The sequence below is a fragment of the Pipistrellus kuhlii genome, unplaced genomic scaffold (assembly GCF_014108245.1).
Source record: "Pipistrellus kuhlii isolate mPipKuh1 unplaced genomic scaffold, mPipKuh1.p scaffold_m20_p_1, whole genome shotgun sequence".
Taxonomy (NCBI): Eukaryota; Metazoa; Chordata; class Mammalia; order Chiroptera; family Vespertilionidae; genus Pipistrellus; species Pipistrellus kuhlii.
In genome coordinates, this window is record NW_023425404.1 from 14,812,759 (window position 1) to 14,831,658 (window position 18,900).

The window sequence follows — 18,900 nt, forward strand, 5'->3', positions numbered from 1 at the left end:
TATTGTGCCCATGCTAAACAGCTGTCACACAGCTACATTTGTGTTTGCCACTTGATTTTTAAAAAATTAAATGAACCAAAAAGCTCTGTCTTAGAAATTAAAACCATGATAGGGAAATGACAAACCCAATAGAAGGGTTAAAGGATAAAGTGATGATGTCTCAGAAAAAAAAAAGATGAAAAAGAAAGAATGCTGAAAAGGTAGAAGAGAAAGATCAGAAAATGGAGGAGCAGTCTAAAAAGTCCAGCTAGAGGTTGTAGAGAAAGAGGAAATTTAAGTATGGGAGGAAATTAACAGTAAAATACTTCAAGAAAATTCCCTATAACTGAAGGACATGAGTGTTCAGATCTGAAAGTATTCATTAGATTTCCACGCTCTGAGATTTCAGAACACAGGGATGGATTGAGGAGGGGGGTTAAGAAGAGACTAACAATTTCCGGGAAGAAAAAGATACATGGCATACAGAGAGCATCAGGAAGCAACATGGCTGAGGGCTTCTTAACAGCAGTGCTAGAAGCAAGAATAGAATGCATGGTGCCTTCAGATTTATGGACAAAAGTCTCCAGTCATTGTTATGCTAAGTATGGGGATGGATAATTTTCTAACAAAAAACAGTACTTTGCCCTTTCTAAGGAGAACACACACCACCAAAGCAAGAGGAGAAGCCAGCCAAAGGAGAAAGTGGGGTGTAGGGCACAGGAGAGAGGTGCAGAGAAATCCCTGAGGACTGAGAAGGGCAATCCCAGGAGAACGGTCATGCACTTGACAGAGGATGGACAGTGGGGTAAGGGGCTGTCGTTATCTACTTACCTACTGCCCGGGTTCCATCCCTTTAGCCTGAGGCTGACTCCCTGGGGGAGCCTGGTCAGGATTCCTATCTGCACTCGGTGGACTTGCTCATGTGCTAAGTAAGCTCCTGCTCCCCGCTCCTTGCTCTGCTGACCAGAGAGACAGTGTATTCTTTCCTTGATCCTGAGAACCAGGGGCAGGCCCCAGTGAATTCAGAAACAGGAAATCAGAGGAGCTCACTCCTAGTCCTGAGGGATGGCCAGTATCTGCATCTTCCCCCATGACCACACTGCCAGATGTCCCCGCTGTGGTCTCCTACTCAATATTGTTGGGACTCAGTTATGATCTTGCTCATCAGCTTTCCCAGAAAGGGCTCTTGGCTATTCTCTGGGACCACAACCAAACTCTCTGTTTAGCTAATAACCTTCTGGGAGGCTTCCTCTAGCAAAGGCAGTGTTCTTACTGTTGTACAGTATTGTGGGTAGAATTGTGTCCCCCTAAACAAGGTATGTTGGTGGCCTATCCTGGAAATGGGACCTTTTTAGAAAAGAGGGTCTTTGTAGATGCAATCAAGTGAAGATGAGGTCATGCTGGGCGAGGATGGCGCTGCTCCAAAGACTGGTGTCTTTATAAGAGGGACAATTGGGAAACCAGTTTAGCTCAGTGGATAGAGCATCGACCTGTGGACTGAGGGGTCCCAGGTTCGATTCTGGTCAGGGGCATGTACCTTGGTTGCGGGCACATCCCCTGTAGGGGTGTGCAGGAGGCAGCTGATCGATGCTTCTCTCTCATCAATGTTTCTAACTCTCTATCTCTCTCCTTTCCTTTTTGTAAAAAATCGATAAAATATATTTAAAAAAAAAGAAGAAGAGGGACATTTGGACACACAGAGATGAGAATGTCATGTGAAGACACAGTCAGACGCAGAGAGGGCAGAGGGCCACATGAGGAGATTGGAGTTATGCCACCCTAAGACAAGGGCGCTAAGAATTGCTGGCAGCTATCACAAGCCAGAAGAGGCAAGAAGGGATCTTCCCTGGAGCCTTGGAGGGAGCATGGCCCTGTCCACACCTTGATTTTGGACTGGAAGTCCAGCCTCCAGACCGAGAGAGAATAAGCTTCTTTGTTTTAAGTGACCAAGTTTGTGTTAATTTGCTATGATGGCCCTAGGAAATTAGCACACAAAACTACATTTGTGCTTGTCTCATGTTTTTCAAAACTAAACAATATCTTATTTAGGGATATAGACGTAGGATGTAATACTACAAAGAAGTAAAGGAATGAATAACAGAAGATTGTGTGGCATCTGGGGAGAGAGAAGGGGTTGTGACAGAAAGGGTCCTATGCTGCTTCGAAGAGAATGGATCGGTTTTCATCTTTTTTTTTTTTAAACCGTGATACATGTTTTATATACATTCTTCTATATGTATACATATTTGATAATAAACATAAGATAAAAAAAGACTAAACCAAGAAAAACATAACTCTAAACAGAGTTAGATCAATAGCTTAATCTGGGAGAGGTGATGGGGAATCCTTTGAACCAAATGGGGATGGGAGCCTTGGTGCCAAGTGAGCATTTAGCAAATCTGAGCCCCTTGTGCTAATGAAGGTGAATAATAAGTAAGAAATATTAAAATGATAAGTCATCATTTGCCATTCAGACATATGGGGGAATCTCCTCAGTTTTGCTGAGTTTTGGGGACCTGGTCTTCAGCTATAAATGATAGATCATCACACAGAGCCTTCATCCCCATCCTGCCTGGCTCATTTCTCCCCGATATCCTAGCAGAGGATTGCCTTGAGGCCCTTTTAGATGGTCTGCATTAAATACTGTTGACTCCCATAGAAAGTCATTCAACTGCTCAATATTCATTCATTCTAGTGCTGGTTGGCCTTTATTCCTCCCTAACGTGTCTAATCTTTTCTTTTTAACCAAGAAACAGGCCTTAGGCTCAGAACTTTGACCAGTAGCAGTATCTAATGAAACTAATAATTTATTTTAATTTTATTTCTTTGTACCTAATATTTAGAATATTTTTCCATTTGTTATGATATAAAATTTTTTAAAAAGTAGTAAAAGAAAAATATTAAGCTCTAGCTGGTTTGGCTCGGTGGATAAAGAGCCTCGGCTTGCGGACTGAAGGGTCCTGGATTCAATTCTGGGTTTTGGGCTCGATCCCCAGTAGGGAGCATGCAGAAGACAACCAATCAGTGATTCTCATCATTGATGTTCTATCTCTCTCTCTCGCTTCCTCTCTGAAATCAATTAAAAAAAATTAAGTAAATGGTATATAGGTAATGCTCTTGAGTTACTGAGATTTGGAAAACCATGATTATCTTAGAGACTGTAGCAAAATCTGAGCCCTTATTGGTGCATGCTTTGTCTTGACCTGATGTTCAGTTTTGTCATGTATCTTTCCGTGCAGCTTTTGGGAGGCCCTTAAAAGATAAGAAAGATGTACTTATCTTTCCTGTGTCCCCCACCAGCATCAGCTGGACATGTTAGTCACTAGAGAACCTGGCCGAGGTGTTCCTCTTTCCCCAGTGTTGTTATCCTCCTTGTTATAAGTTGGCTCTCCTTATTCCCCAGGAATAGGTAACATTGGGAAGATGCCCCCAGCACCCAGCAACAATAGGATGGGGCAGTGAGGAGTCTGTGAATGATACACAGGTACTCCTCAAAAAGTGTAACATAGAATCCTATATAATAAGAGCCTAATATGCTAAGTGTCCAGTCATCCAGTCGGCCATTCAACCAATAAAAGAGTAATCTACACTAATAAAAGAGAAATATGCAAATTGACTGTACCTCCATGATGTCACCAGCCAATCAGTGAGTACATAAATTAACCCAACAAAGATGGTGGGTTAATTTGCATACACAGGCAAGGAGCAGCCAGGCGGGGAAGGATGCCTGCTAGCCTGTTATAAGGGGAAAAGTGGGGAGCAGAGGGAGTTACAGGAGTGGCGCTCCAGCTGCAGTGGAGAAGACTAAAGGCTCTGGCTGGAGTGAACACTGAAGGTTCCCCCTGGAGTAAAGGCTCTGGCCAGAGTGAAGACAGAAGGCGGTGGCCAGAGTGAAGCATGGATCCCGGGTGCTGGAGGAAAACTGGTAGCCAGGGGAAAGAATCTTGCTGCAATGGATTGGTTTTGGTTTATATTTTCACCCACAACAATCTAGTATGCTAATGATATGCTAAAGCTGCTCAACTGATCACTATGGTGTGCACTGGCCACCAGGAGGCAGACAGTAAACTGGTCGACCAATCGCTATGACGTGCACTGACCAGCAGGGGGAAGACGCCCCAACTGGTAGGTTAGCTTGCTATTGGGGTCCAGCTGATTGGGAGTGAACAACCTGGACTCCTCCTATGGTCCCTCCCCAGTTGGCCAACCTCCTGAGTGCCTCCCCAGTCCCGATCATGCATTGGTGGGGTCCCTTGGCCTGGCCTGTGCCCTCTTGCAATCTGGGCTAAGGGACCCCCTCCCCAGTGCAGAATTTTGTACACTGAGCATCTAGTTATATATAATCTATTAATAGTAATTCTATTCCTACATGTATGCCCCAAAGTATTAAAAACAGGTACTCAAAAAAGTATATGTACACACATGTTCATTGCACTATTCACAATCATCAAAAGATGGAAACAACCCAAATGCCTATTAATGGACAGTTGGATAATATTCCATTGTGGTATATCCATACAATGGAATATTATTCAGCCATAAAAGGAATGAAGCATTGACACAGGCCATAATGTGAATGAACCTTGAAAACATGCCAAGTGCAGTAACCATAGGTGCCACATATCATAGAATTCCATTTATGTGAAGTATCCGGAATAGGTAAATCCACAGAGATAGGAAGCAGATAGGTGGTTGTCAGGGGCTAGGATGAGGGGAGAATGGGAAACAATTTCTTAATAAGTATGGGGTTTCCTTGGAAGAGTGATGAAAATATTTTGGAACTAGGTAGAAGTGATGGTTGTACAACATTGTGAATATACTAAGTACTACTGAATTGTTCATCTTTATATATATATATTTATTTTTATTATTTTATTTTATTTTTTTATTTTATTTTTTTACAGAGAGAAAGAGAGAGAGAGTTAGAAACATTGATGAGAGAGAAACATCGATCAGCTGCCTTCTTCACACCCCCTACTGAGGATGTGCCCGCAACCAAGGTACATGCCCTTGATCGGAATCGAACCCTGGACCGTTCAGTCCGCAGGATGACACTCTATCCAATGAGCCAAACCAGTTTCGGCTGAATTGTTCACTTTAAAAGTTTTAATTTTATGTTATGTGAATTTCACTTCAATTTTTTTTTAAACTACAGAAATATATTTTATTGATTTTTTACAGAGGAAGGGAAAGGTAAAGCTTTTACAAACTCTATAACCATAATTATTACTAGTAATAGATACTTTTTGATACCAGTATGTCAGGGCCCTGTTGAGAATCCTTGCCTGTAACCATCTGCTGGGTTTACTAGCTGGCTTCTAATCACACTTCTTGTGGCTGAGGGCAGGACACCTCGCCAGGGGTTTCTAACACAATGCCTTCAGGGCCCAACCTGTTGGGATAAATGTTTGAGGTTCAGATTCAGACCGTCTTATCCCCCTGCTGATTCTTACCCCATCTCCACCACCTTCCATCCCTCTTAAACCAACAGACAGACTAGTCTGTTTTAAAAATTATCTTCAGTATGCCATTTCAGTGGCTAAAAATCCTTTTCCTGTAGCAGAATATAAACTTCTCTGCTTCCCATTCCAGCATAGAGTATGAGGAAGTTTAGCTGGTTCCGTGTGCATATATACTGTGAAACTTAAAAAAAAAAAAATCGATCAGCTGCCCCCTGCACACCTCTTGCTGGGGATGTGCCCGAAATCAATGTACATGCCCTTGACTAGAGTCAAACCTGGGACCCTTCAGTCCACAGGCCCACGCTTTATCCACTGAGCCAAATCAGTTAGTACTGGAAAGATTTTTATTCTTTATTTTTATTGATTTTTTACAGAGAGTAAGGGAGAGGGATAGAAAGCTAGAAACATTGATGAGAGAGAAACATCGACTAGCTGCCTCCTGCACATCCCCAATCGGGGATGTGCCCGCAACCAAGGTACATGCCCTTGACTGGAATCGAACCTGGGACCTTTCAATCCTCAGACTGACACTATCCACTGAGCCAAACCGGTTTCGGCTGGAAAGATTTTTAGTATTATAGATGACACGACGAAAGGTGTTTTTTTTGTTTTGTTTGTTTTGTTTTCTGTTTTTAATCTGCCCAAGCACTCAGAGGCCTGGACCCTTTCAGGCTCCTGGAAGCAGGGAGTGGGGGCGCTGTGTCAGGGGAGAGGGTGTAGAGGAAGGAGACTTAGTCTATTAGGTTTAGGGAGTGGCTGGCACTGTTTTCTTTTGTGCCTCCAGCTCCATGGCTGCTTGTAATCCCTCTTTACTGATGATTTTCTGAGAACCACATAGGACTTGGATACCCCTGACCCCCATCCTTTGCACGTGGTGACAGCTGGACTTGCTGGGGGGTGGGGGACACAGCAGGAAAAGCACAGTTGTATGACTGCAGGTCCTGCCTAAGGCCTTCTCCCTAACACCTCCCACCTGAGAGGCAGAGAAGCCTTCCTCCTTCCCTGCAATCCTGTGTTCAGAACTCGGAATTCCACGTGGTCAGTGTCTGGCCCCCGAGCGGCTGTGTTTGCCCCGGGCCTGTGGAACCATCCCACTTGTGAAAACGGGGGCTTGCCCTCCGCAGATCCAAGGCGTTCCCTCGCTGCCCCCTCCGCAGAGAGCCTTGGCTTAGCTTACAGCACTGCGGTCAGTTAGCGTTGTTGACCTTTTGGGGTGATAGGCTCCCACAAGGGCTCACTTACCGCTGAAACCGTCCTGTGCGGGAGGTGGCTGCCTCAGCTGCTGTCCGAGGAACGCCGGGATGGCCCCCACACCACGATGCTTTGGCTTAGAGCTTGGGAGTCGGCCCAGTAGAACCAGTTCAGCCCCCAGTTCTTCCTTCCTGGCCATGTTCATAGAGAACATCATGGGTGTGAACGTGTGTGTGCCCTCTGACCCTGTCAGCCAGCTCCCAATGGGTAAGGGAACTCTCTGTGTCCCAAAAGTGTTTTCTTAAGAACTTAAATAAAGTACCTTGAGTTGGTTCATGGAAACAACCCAGGTACTGAAACCTTGGCAATCCAACGTGCACCTCCATTTCTTGTGGGCTGAGAAAGGACTCTAGGTTGGTGGTCGGCAAACTCATCAGTCAACGGAGCCAAATATCAACAGTACAACGATCGAAGTTTATTTTGAGAGCCAGATTTTGTAAACTTAAACTTCTAACACCACTTCTTCAAAACAGACTCACTCGCCCAGGCCGTGGTATTTGGTGGAAGAGCCACGCTCAAGGGGCCAAAGAGCAGCATGTGGCTCGTGAGCCGCAGTTTGCTGACCACGGCTCTAGGTTATCGTTGTACCTCAGTCTGTGAAGCCGTTGCTTCCTGGTGTGTTGTAAAGTGAGCTTACGCGTTTGTATGTGTGTGGGGGGGTTACTTTCAATGATAGCGGCATTTAGATATTGTTCATATACCGTGAAGTTTAGGTCGTAGCCCAGCGGAGCTCTGGCCGACAGAAAGCCCAAGTGTCTCCTCCTCAGAGGGGCCAGCTGTGACCTCAGCTCCTTCCTTAGGGGTGAGTGGGCCGTATGTTATAAGATTAAGAGAGAAGGCTCTTGAGTCAGGCTGCCTGGGTGTCAGTCCTAGCTCCTTTGGTGAGTGGCCCTGGAAAATTCAATGTGCCAAAGTTGTTTCCTCACCTCAGTTTTCTCTATGAAACAGAGATGGCAGTAGTACCAACCTTGTATGGCTTTGTGTGGTTTGGAGACAATGCTGATAAAGGACTTGGCATAAAAATGGTGCCTCGTAGTTGTTTAGAGTGACAGCGTCAACCATCAGTCAGTCCGTGGTAGCTGCCCAGGAGAGGACAGTGGGTCCAGGGGGACTCTGTATTTGGTGGTTTCCCTGTGACTAAGGCAGACTCTCTGGTTTCTTTGTATTCCTTTCCTTGCCCAGTACTGATCCTCCAGAAGGTGGAGAATGGCGACCTCAGCAACAAGATTCTGAAGATCACCGACTTCGGCCTGGCTCGGGAATGGCACCGAACCACCAAGATGAGCGCGGCAGGGACGTACGCTTGGATGGCCCCCGAAGTCATTCGTGCCTCCATGTTTTCCAAAGGCAGCGATGTGTGGAGGTAAGGTGTAGGGGGCGGGGCCAGTGTCCCTCAGGTCTGTTTTGGTTGCACACATGCTTCGGAACTTGGAGAACTGAGGTTGCATAGACTCCCAGGAACCCCGAGTAGGTCTAAGTGACCTCTTCAGAGCAATCTGCACTAATTCCCGAGTTGCCAGGGGACAGTTTCCAATGCCTTCATCTGCCAGAAGTCCCTCCAGTGCTGTGGCAAGTGCACATCTGTGCAGGACCCTCTCTGTCCGTGATTGCTCCCTAGGGAAGTTCAGGGGCAGTGTGTACTGTAGGGGGTGAGGGTACTCAGTCACTCCTGGAGACCTTCACCAGGGTCACCCTGGCTTGCTTAGCAACAGTGGCTCTTACTGCTGAACTCGTCCTCTCTATAAGCTCCTGGGACCATAAGTATTCACTGTGCTGTCTCTTTTTTCTCGGCGGCTGGATATTATCCTTTCCAGTTATCCAGTTAACCTTTTTAGTCTATCCGTTGATGCGGATATGGGAGTAGGAAAAGACAGGTCCAAGTATGTGCCCAGAAACGCATAGTCACAGATTGGACCAGCCATCTGCCTAATAAATATCAGCCCACGGGGTCACTTTTGTATTCCTTTTAAGAGGAATACAAGTTTTTGTGTGAACATATGGGTCTAAAACTCTTGTCCCCACTGATGGGAGGATGAGCATCTGCAGAGTCTGCAGCCCGTGGCCATGAGACTGTAGCATCACCTTGGTACGCAAAAAAAAGGACTGTAGGTTATCGTTGTACCTCAGTCTGTGAAGCCGTTGCTTCCTGATGTATTGTAAAGTGAGCTTATGTGTTTGTATGTATGTGTGTGTATTTTTAGTAACGGCTTTCTTGAGATATCCACATTTACCCTTTAAAAAGCATGACAGTGGTTTTTAGTGAATTTACAAAGTTTGACACCAGTCACCATTGTTATTAGTTTCTTAGGATTGCTATAATGGATTACCACAATTCTGGTGGCTTAAAACCATAGAAATTTATAGCTTGAGGACCAGAAGTCTACAGTTCATGTAGACTACATGTCAGTAGGGCTACACCCCCTCTAGAGACTCTAGGGGAGATTCTGTTCCCAATAAGGCTGCTGGGTATGAAGACATGGACATAACTTTTTAGGGCCACCATTCAACCTAATATAACCACTATCTATTTTCAGAATATTTTTATTACTCAAAAAAGAAACCTGATACCCATTAGAAGTCATTTTCTAATCTGCCCTGGCAACCACAAACTTACTTGCTATTCTGGACATTTCATACAAATGGGATCATATTACATATGGTCTTTTGTGACTGGCGTCTTTCATTTAGCATAATGTTTTCAAGGTATATCTATGTGTTAGCATGCATCAGAACTTCATTCCTTGTATAGCTGAATAATATTCCATTTATGGATATACCACAATTTGTGTATCCATTATTCATCAGTTGATGGACATTTGTGTTTCTACTTTTTTGGCTCAGTGCTGCTATGGACATCTGTGTTCAAGTTTTTGTGTGAACATATGTTATCAGTTCTCTTGAATATATACTGAGGAGTGAAATTGCTGAGTCACATGGTAATTCTATGTTTAACTTTTTGAGGAACCGCCAAGATATTTATCTTTCTCTGATTGGGTTGTTTTGCTTAACATAATGCTCTCCAGGCCCATCCATGCTGTTGCAAATGGTAAAAGTTCTTGCTTTTATACAGCAACATAGTATTTCATTGTGTAGATGTACCATAGCTTTTTAATCCACTCAACTGCTGATGGGCACTTAGGCTGTTTCCAAATCCTATTGTAAATGTGCTGCTAGACATGTATTTCTTTTAAGTGGTCCAATTAGTCCAGACTGGTGGGGCATTGTGCCCTGTGAGATGGTTCAGGAACCCAGGTTCTTGTGGGTCTCTCAGTGCTGTCTGAATGGTTTCGTCTGAATTGACTGTTGCTTCTGCATTACAATCTGTAGAGAAGGGGAACGAGAGCTTATCCATGGCCAGCAGTTTGTCTTTAATTTGGAGATGACCCAGAAGAAGTGCACATCTCCCTTATGCACACCCCCATTGCCTGCTCTAGGTTATGTATGCACACCTGGCTCCAAGGGAGACAGACAAATGTAGGCTGGCCAACCATGTGCTCAGTTAAAACTCTTACTGTGGAAGAAAAAGAGAATGGATTCCAGGGGACAATCAACCACTCGCCACACTCAACTTCATCTTAACTTTCTTCATGGGACAATATGACTGCTCAGTAGCATGATTGTTTTCTACTTTCTACATCCCTGCTAGCCTCTTCTCCCAGCCTGGCCCTGAAATCATTCAGGATTAATTATCACACATTCCCAAGATTTCTGTTGCTTCCATGTTGTGGGCAGAGTTGCCTCTGGATACCACGTACATTCTTAGTGGGAAGGACAAACCCAGATGCCTAATGTCAGATCTTTTCATAGTGATAGAAATCCAGGCAAGCAGGGCAAGGCCATTGCAGGGCTCTGGAAGGAACAAGGCAGAACCTTTCGGCTTTTACCCCAAGTGTCCTCGTTCCAAGACTAACCTCCAGGCCTTGCCCTGAAACCACACATCCTGAAAGCAGGCTTGAGGAGCCTCTGGTGAGAGAGCGGCATCTGATGATGTTGAGTAGCTTGGAGTTAAACTTCAAATCAACTGCACTTTGGCTGAAGGTATTTAGGAATTTGTCTCCTGGTCTGCTCTGCCAGTGGGTCTCTGGATTAGAATTGTTCCCAGGGCTCAAGCCTCCTGACTCAGCGTGGCTGATGAATGTGATTTGAAAACGTAATTCACCCTTTCTCCCCCCCCCCCCCCCCCAGCTTCGTTAGTTTCTTCCATGCTTCAGTATTTCTTTCTAGGACACAATTTATTAAACCCATTAAATGGGTTTATCTCTTTCTCCTCAAACCTGCTCATCTAAGTGGCTCTAAATGATCTTGCATCTTTACCAAAGAAAACATGTGCCCATTGCTATTCATACAGCACACATACACTGGTAGCAGTATTTACCGCCTACGAATGCTTACGGGCCAGGCTCTATACTGAATGCTGTGCATCGTTTATCTCATGTGGGATGAAATGGAGGCATTTTATTGATCATTGTAAGTTTCTAAAGTTACAGTAATAAAATGGGTTCACTATAGAAAAAAAAAGAATTTTGTGTTACATAAATACGTTAGTAAATGTGTCATCATTTTGAACGAGGATCCAGCTAACCACAAGAAGAATTGTATGCTACTTCACAATTTACAAAGTGTTTTCACATATTGCAAGTTCAGTTGCTTTGCCAAAGATGAGTAAACAGTCAGTGAAGTTCCTGAATGTGGGGTTACAGCTGATTACCAAGTGTAAGATCCCATTCAGGCGGCATCTCTCCTTTTAGGGCATAGACCCCTGAGTTGACAATTATGCCTAATAAACAGGTTGTCTCTAATTTAGAGATAACACAGGTTAAGAAGAAAAACAGTCCTTGGTACAGTTCAGGTGCAGAATTGCTGTGCCTTTGGTTGGGAAGGGTTGCTACCACTCAGATGCTTTTCTTCAAGTTGAAAAAAATAAAACACCCCGCCCCCACCTTTGATCATACCCAACTGGGGAAGGCTACCACACCTGTGGAGGTGGCTAATGAAGGACACCAGCTGAGTTCCCTGAGGGCAGCACTGAGAGAGCTGGGGGTTCTCTGTGGGGGAGGGGCTCCCAGGCAGTGTTTTAGTGGGTACTTCCAAGCTGCTTGTCAATGGTCTTGGAAGGATCTCTTGACCTTTCCTTTCAATCCCAGGAGGGCAACAAATTAGGCTAAACTTGAGGTAAATCAGTGGGCTTCTGCCTGAAAGATGAAACAGAGTGCCCGAGACCAGGATACCAGGACACAGGCTTTATTGGTGGAGAATACCCCTGCTGGGCTACTTTCCAAGGAGAAAGAGCACATGCCTTTTGAGGGGAGGAAAAGGAAGGGATGGGGCTTAGGGTACTCAGCACACGCTGATTGGTGGTTTCATGTAAGGCACATGATTAGGGACTTAGGAATCAGGGGCTTAGGGTATTTGGCAGGTGCTGATTAGTGGTTCAATGTACTGTCTATATAAGGTGCCTTCTTAGGTGCTCAGGAATGTCTGGGCTGCAGGTGGAGTTTACGTCATTCTCAGTCCATCATTTGGAGGAAGGGAGGATCTATCACTGCCCACCTCTCCCTGGGGCTAAGACCTAACCGACGAGTATTTCCCCAATTTTTTTTCATGGACTCTATTCCTGGGAAAGGAACACCAAGACTTCATTTATATCACCCACCTTCTGTTACAAAAATAAGCAGGAACATTGGCAGAGGAGAACTTGGACTGGTTGAGTAATCTCCGGAAAGGCTTCTTCCAAAAAGGCTGGTGTCCTTCAACAAGGCTCTCGCTCTACACACATTGGGCTCTCCCCAGCTCCCACCAGCCCACTCTCCCTTCAGGTTCCCTCCGAGGGCAGCACAAATGTTTGCTAGCCACAGATGGTGATTTCTGGATGAGGAGCGGTTGTTATTCTCTGCTCTGCAAGGTGTAGGGGAGGCTGTCTTTGTACAGATGAGGGAACAGGTCTGGAGACATGAACTTGCTTTTCCAAGGTCACATGGCTGGTCAGTGGTAAAGCAGGCATTTGACAGAAGTCTGTCTCAATCTTTCTTGGGGGGGAGTAGTCCTCCCATTTCACTTAGTTGTAGAGCCCTTCAAATGGAATGGAATGCTGATGCCCAGAGAAGCCAGCCAGGTATGAGCAGAGCTGCTCTTATTAAGACGAGAGTGCCTGGCTCCTCCTTTTCCGGGTGGCCTGAGACTTCTGCATGGGTCACCTAGGATTCCATGTGAGAACCATCACACAGGAGATGCTAGGACACAAAAGAGGATGCATGTTTGGATCTTTGAAACTTGACCGTCTTTCCAGGTGGTTAGGGTTCATACCCCATTTGTCTTTGCCTGGATGGGAGAAAGGGGTTCTTTGGGATCATGGGTGTTCGTTCCTTCCTCAGGGTGGAGGTGGGCAGTCATGCCAAGGGCAAGCAAGAGGAAAGTCACTCTAACCTAGGAATCTCATCAGCAGTGCAGAGAGTTCACTTGGTAAAAGCTGCCCGGGATGAGCTCTGTCTGGGTGGTCACATTAAAGGTCTGGTAGGAAGTAAATTGTGCAATTCTTAGTGGTATTCAGGGCTTACTCAAGGGTACCCATTGCACTCTGCAGGACCGTCTCACCAGGCACTCACTCCTCCACCCCTCCACCAACTCACTCACTAAATGAGTGCCTACTGTGTACTAGAGCCTGAGCCAGGCCTTGAGAATGCAGATTAAACACTACTATCCCTGCCCCTAGGAGCCCATAGGCTGGTGAATAAGCAACTTCAATATGTGGCAGCCCAAACAAAGGCTGCATAACACCTGGAGGTCCAATTGTTCCCATCAGCCTCAGTCTAAAATCCAACACCTTGTCCAGACAAGATCCTTGGACCTGCCTACTAGGCTTTTAACTATCAAGATACATCAGTGTTTGGAGGGGTCACTGGGGTAAAGCCATTCTCTAAGGAGACTAGTCATACTACTCTGAGGGTCCATCTGTCAGGACCCCCTGGCTGCCCTGGCTCATGGGTTGGCACATTGTTGCTCTTTGGGACCATGCCAGACCACTTGGGCTTCTTTAAAGACAAGACCATGTGCTTGTACATGCTGATCCCTGTCTATGGAGCACTAATTCTTCCTTCACTCAGCATTCAAGGTTTAGCAATCTCCCATCCCAACCTAGTATGGTTTGGGTGGCCCTCCTTTGTTCTCTCTTAGTATTTCTGTTGTGACTCATTTCTCCATATTCTAATTGATGTTCTTTTCTGTTCCTCTCACTAATCTCTTTGTGAATAAGATCTGTTATCTTTTTTTTTTTTTTTTTTTTTTTTTTTATCTTCACCCGAGGATATGTTTTTTATTGAAGGGAGGGGGAGAGAGAAGAAACATTGACCCATTTGCCTCCCATACTCACCCTAACTGGGGATCTGAGCCTGCAACCTGAGTAAGTGCCCTGACCAGGAATCAAACCCAAGACCTTTCAGCGTATGGGACGACACTGTAACCAACTGAGCCACACCAGCCAGGGCAAGATCTGTATCTTTTATCCTGTGTCCTAGTGTGTGGCATTGAGCTTGATGCATAATAAATATTTGATAGATGTTTAAAATGAGTGAATAAATGGTAGTGCATTTGAATCGGATCTTGAAAGACGATTAGAGTTTACTAGGCAGAGAAATAGTAGAAGGGCATTCTAGAGAGAAAGAATGGAAAGGTAGTTCAGGGTCTACCATGACTTACTTCATGTATGCCCTTAATATATGCTGCTCACCCTATCTAGAGCTTGCTTTCCTCATCTGCAAAATGACGATGAAACTTAACTTGCAGGTTTGTTGTAGGGATTCAAGATGGTGTTTGTAAATGGCATAGCACCCTGCACAAAATAGATACTGGGTTCTTTCTTTCTTTTTTAAATTTAATTAACATGACTTTTTGTTCTTTGTAAACTACTGATGAATATTTTAAAATTGGAGTTTTGTGTTGAAAATATGAAAAGAGCCACTGTTCGAACCATTCATGGCCTTACATTTCCTTGTCCTGACTCAAACCTGGAAGGGTTGAACACTCCATATTTTGTCTAGTTCTGATTGTGAACTTGTAGAATAGTTACTCCTCATTCTCTGGCTCCTAGGACCGGTGAAAAGATATTCTTCATGTTGACTTACAAGGTAGGGAGGGAGTTCTGACGTCCTCACAGCTGGTCATCTGCTGTGCTCCGCTGGTTCAGGCCACCCTAGCAAAACATCCCCTTTGAATTACTCAGCGTTGTCCACTAAGGACTCACACTGATGGGGACAGGAATTTATACAACCTAGTGGGCATTAAAGAAACCTTTTGAAAGATTTTAGGGAGAAAAATCTGTTTGTTTGGAGTGGTCAGCTTTCTGAGTGGCCAGATTATATACATTTAGAGATCATAATAATCTGGCCACTCAGTGTGTGTGTGTGTGTGTGTGTGTGTGTGTGTGTGTGTGTATTTGTGACTAAAGCAGAAATTTTTTTTAAAAAACAGAAAAAAATGTATGTTGGGGAGGCTGCCCCTTCTCCTAGTTTTCATTAACAATAACAACAACAAAATAGCTGTAGCCCTTGAGCACTGATTTAAACACTAGAGGAGCCCATTTAATGTCATGAGTCTTGAGAGACTGCTAGTGTTATTTGCCCTTCACAGGTGAGGAATTTGAGGAGCAGACTTTGAAACCAAGTGTGCCTGACTCCAGAGTTTTTGCTTTCTGCCAGAAGGCCTTATGGTCCCCCTTTCATATTTCATTACGACGTCCATTTTGCTAGTCTCCCCACATGCTGGAGAGCATGTGGCATGCTCAGCAGGCACACATGAATGAACTATTTCAGTGCAGCTGCACCTGTGGTAATCATGTCTTCTTCTCCCAGCTACGGGGTGCTGCTGTGGGAGCTACTGACTGGTGAGGTGCCCTTCCGAGGGATCGATGGCTTGGCAGTTGCTTATGGAGTGGCCATGAACAAACTCGCCCTCCCCATCCCTTCTACATGCCCAGAACCTTTTGCCAAACTCATGGAAGGTAAGTAAGTGATCCCTCGCCAGGACAGAACTGGAGACAGTTCACTGTCCTATCTGCACTTGATAGATTTTGGCCAATTCTGCAGGATCAGTTACTGAAAGAGAAGATGAAACATTAGTCACTCAAGGAGGAATCCTATGGGTGGTTGGAAGAGCTACTTCAAGATGATGTTAGCGCCCTGATAGTTGCTATCACAACTGTCCCTTCTGTCCTTCTCCAGTGACTGTAGATCTTAACTTAGTAACTAAAGCTTGCTATCCAGTTCTTCATTATATTAACTCAAATGAAAAAGGTATGGCAGCTTTTATTTTAGGACCTCTGCGTGTCTTACATGTAGAAATAAAGAGCACCTGAGAAGAAAGGAACTCTCAAAGTCATCTACTCAAATCCTACAATTTTGTGAAAAATCCAAAGTGGAGAAAGGCAAAGTGATGGTTGGCCACTCCATTAGTAAGAGCTGAGCTAAAAGTAGAGAGAATTCATTTTCCTGACTCCCACTCCAATGCTGTTGATCGTTGCCTTCTCAATTGCACATTGAGGTGGGGGAGGGTAGCTCATTGGGTTTTGGAAAATTGAGGCCCAAGGTTTAGTTACCCACTGTAGGACTGGAATCATGAGTAACTGGATAAAATGAGGCAGTGAACTTCACACAAGGGAACTCTTTGGACTTGCCTTTCTCGTGCTGAATCAATAGTCACCATTGGATGGGTGCACACGTGCAGGATCTTTTTTTTTTTTTTTTTTTTTTTTTTTTTAACAAATTCACCCTCTTTGATTATGATGCTGGGCACCTGGCTTTACTTCCTAAGCTCTGTTTGTGGACCTTAATCCCGGTGTCTGTTTCTGAATGGAGAAGAGAGAGGTAGTTGTCTGATAAATGAGGTCATAGTATCCTAAGTCTAACATTTGCCTCTGTCCATTCCTGCTTTTTGTCTGCTCACGTGCTCTGTGAAGATTGCTGGAATCCCGACCCTCATTCACGACCACCCTTCACAAATATCCTGGACCAGCTAACTACCATAGAGGAGTCTGGTTTCTTTGAAATGCCCAAGGACTCCTTCCACTGCCTGCAGGATGACTGGAAACATGAGATTCAGGAGATGTTTGACCAACTCAGGGCCAAAGAAAAGGTAAGAGAAAAAAGATAAAGTCATGCATCGGATCAGTGAGCCTTCTCTGCTGGGGCCTCTGGACAGATCCTGACACAACCACCTTCCTGCTTGGTTTGCAGTAACAGGGCAGCTCTTTCCTTCCCAGCTTTGCATGGAACGAATTCTCCAGGCCTCAGGTGTGACCTGGAATGGTATAGACTTTTTCTTCTTTTGGAAATAAGGCAGGATTAAGCAGGGGGAGTTGGAGCCAAAGCTCTCCTTGAGCCTATCTACTTCATTGTCCAAACCGAGGGAGCACACCATTGGGCAAGTACCGGCGTGATGTCTCACCTGCCAGCTGAAAATACAAAAGGGTTCTTAAAAGGTTTCTTGGCTTTGCCATGGACTTGTCGAGGGGTTAGCTTGATACAAGGATGCTTCAACATTGAGAACAGTTATCAGAGCACCTTGCCAGTGCCTTTTGGTATCAGAATCAGAAATAGCATGTGGGCTAAAAATACTGTGGATCTGAATTTGTTTGGCATTTTTCATGTTTTTGTGAAAAGGGCTGGTAACCAGGGAGTTCAGAGGCTTAGCCAGGTAGAGGTCCATCTTCCTGTTTTGTGGCTGTTCCGTAAATGTCCCCTCTCTGTGCCCTTGGTGCAGTCAGTGTCCTCATAGGGAAAGTTAAAGCAGCTGTGTTGCTTTATACTGCAGGGGCGGAACTATCGGGTCTAGTAATACTTAATGTCGTTTTTTAACATTCGTTTAAAATCTTGCTTGGCATTGACTTGTATTGGCATAACCTTCAAACACGTGGTATCTACAGAACGTGTGAAGTGCAATTAACAAGTTTTGCTTGAAAAAGTTTGTGTTTGGTTTGGTTTTTGTTACAAAACTAGGGCTAAGAAGATGGCGGATGAAGAGCATATTCGGCACTGCATGCTTTACGAGTTCCAATTAGGAAGAAAAGCAAGTGAGGCTGCAAAAAACATCTGTAGTGCTCTTGGTCAAGATGCAGTTAGCGCCAGAAAATGCCAGCGTTGGTTTGAGAAATTTCGCGAGGGAAATTTTTCGTTAGATGACAAAAGTGGTCAAGGCCGTGTGTCCAATTTTGATCAAGAAGCTCTTCAAGCTCTTTTGGTGCAAAATCCTCAAATTACCCAACAAGAGCTTGCGACAACTTTAAATTGTTCACAAAAAACAATTTCCAATCAATTGCGTGCACTTGGCAAAGTCCAAAAGTTTGGAAAACGGGTTCCTCATGAGTTGGCCGACAACAACCGTAATCAAAGAGTCACAATTTGCAGTTTGCTCCTCTCTCGTCAAAACCGTTTGCCGTTTTTAGAGCAAATTGTTACCGGAGATGAAGAATGGGTGCTGTATGTTAATTTGAAAAGGCGGCCTAAATGGTTGGACAAAAATGAGGCTCCGCAGCCCACGCCAAAACCTGACTTGCATGCGAAAAAAGTGATGTTGTGTGTTTGGTGGAATTTTAAAGGAATTCTTCATTATGAACTTTTACCATCTAACCAAACCATTACAAGTGCAGTGTATAGTGCCCAATTGGAAAGGTTAGCCCAAGCTTTAAGAGAAAAAGAACCTGCGCTGATTAATCGGAAGGGCGTAATTCTTCACCACGATAACGCACGACCGCATGCTGCAAGAATCACTGCTGAAAAACTGCGCCAGTTGGAATGGGAAGTTCTCCCTCAACCTGCATATTCTCCTGATATTGCCCCTTCCGATTACCATTTGTTTCGTTCTTTGCAAAACTTTCTTCTTGGAAAAAAATTTAATAATGAAGAATGCCTCAAAAATGCATTGACCGAATTTTTTGCATCAAAATCACAAGAATTTTACAACAGAGGGATTAAGGATTAAAATGCTTTCTGAGCGTTGGGCACAAGTAGTAGAAAACAACAGCAACTATATTGTTGATTAAATTTTGTTGTATTGTTTAAATAAATTTGATTTAAAAAAGTATTAGAAAACGACATTAATTATTACTAGACCTAATAAATCTAAGGGCTACATCAAGGGCCAGGAGGGAGGTCTATACATAGACCTGGTTAATTTCTCTTTCCCTCCTCACTCCCCACCACGGCAATTTGGGAAGCAATAT

The 18,900-nt window shown here is 44.5% G+C and overlaps 1 protein-coding gene across 1 annotated transcript in view; it reads left to right on the forward strand.

Moving 5' to 3' along the window:
- The window catches only part of MAP3K9 (mitogen-activated protein kinase kinase kinase 9), a 74,288-nt gene that overhangs the window by 34,491 nt on the left and 20,897 nt on the right, over positions 1–18,900 (forward strand). The window contains exons 3-5 of the mRNA XM_036432686.2: positions 7,875–8,055; positions 15,536–15,684; positions 16,639–16,814. Of these exons, the coding sequence (XP_036288579.1) occupies positions 7,875–8,055; positions 15,536–15,684; positions 16,639–16,814 (506 nt within the window). The remainder of the gene's footprint in view (positions 1–7,874; positions 8,056–15,535; positions 15,685–16,638; positions 16,815–18,900) is intronic.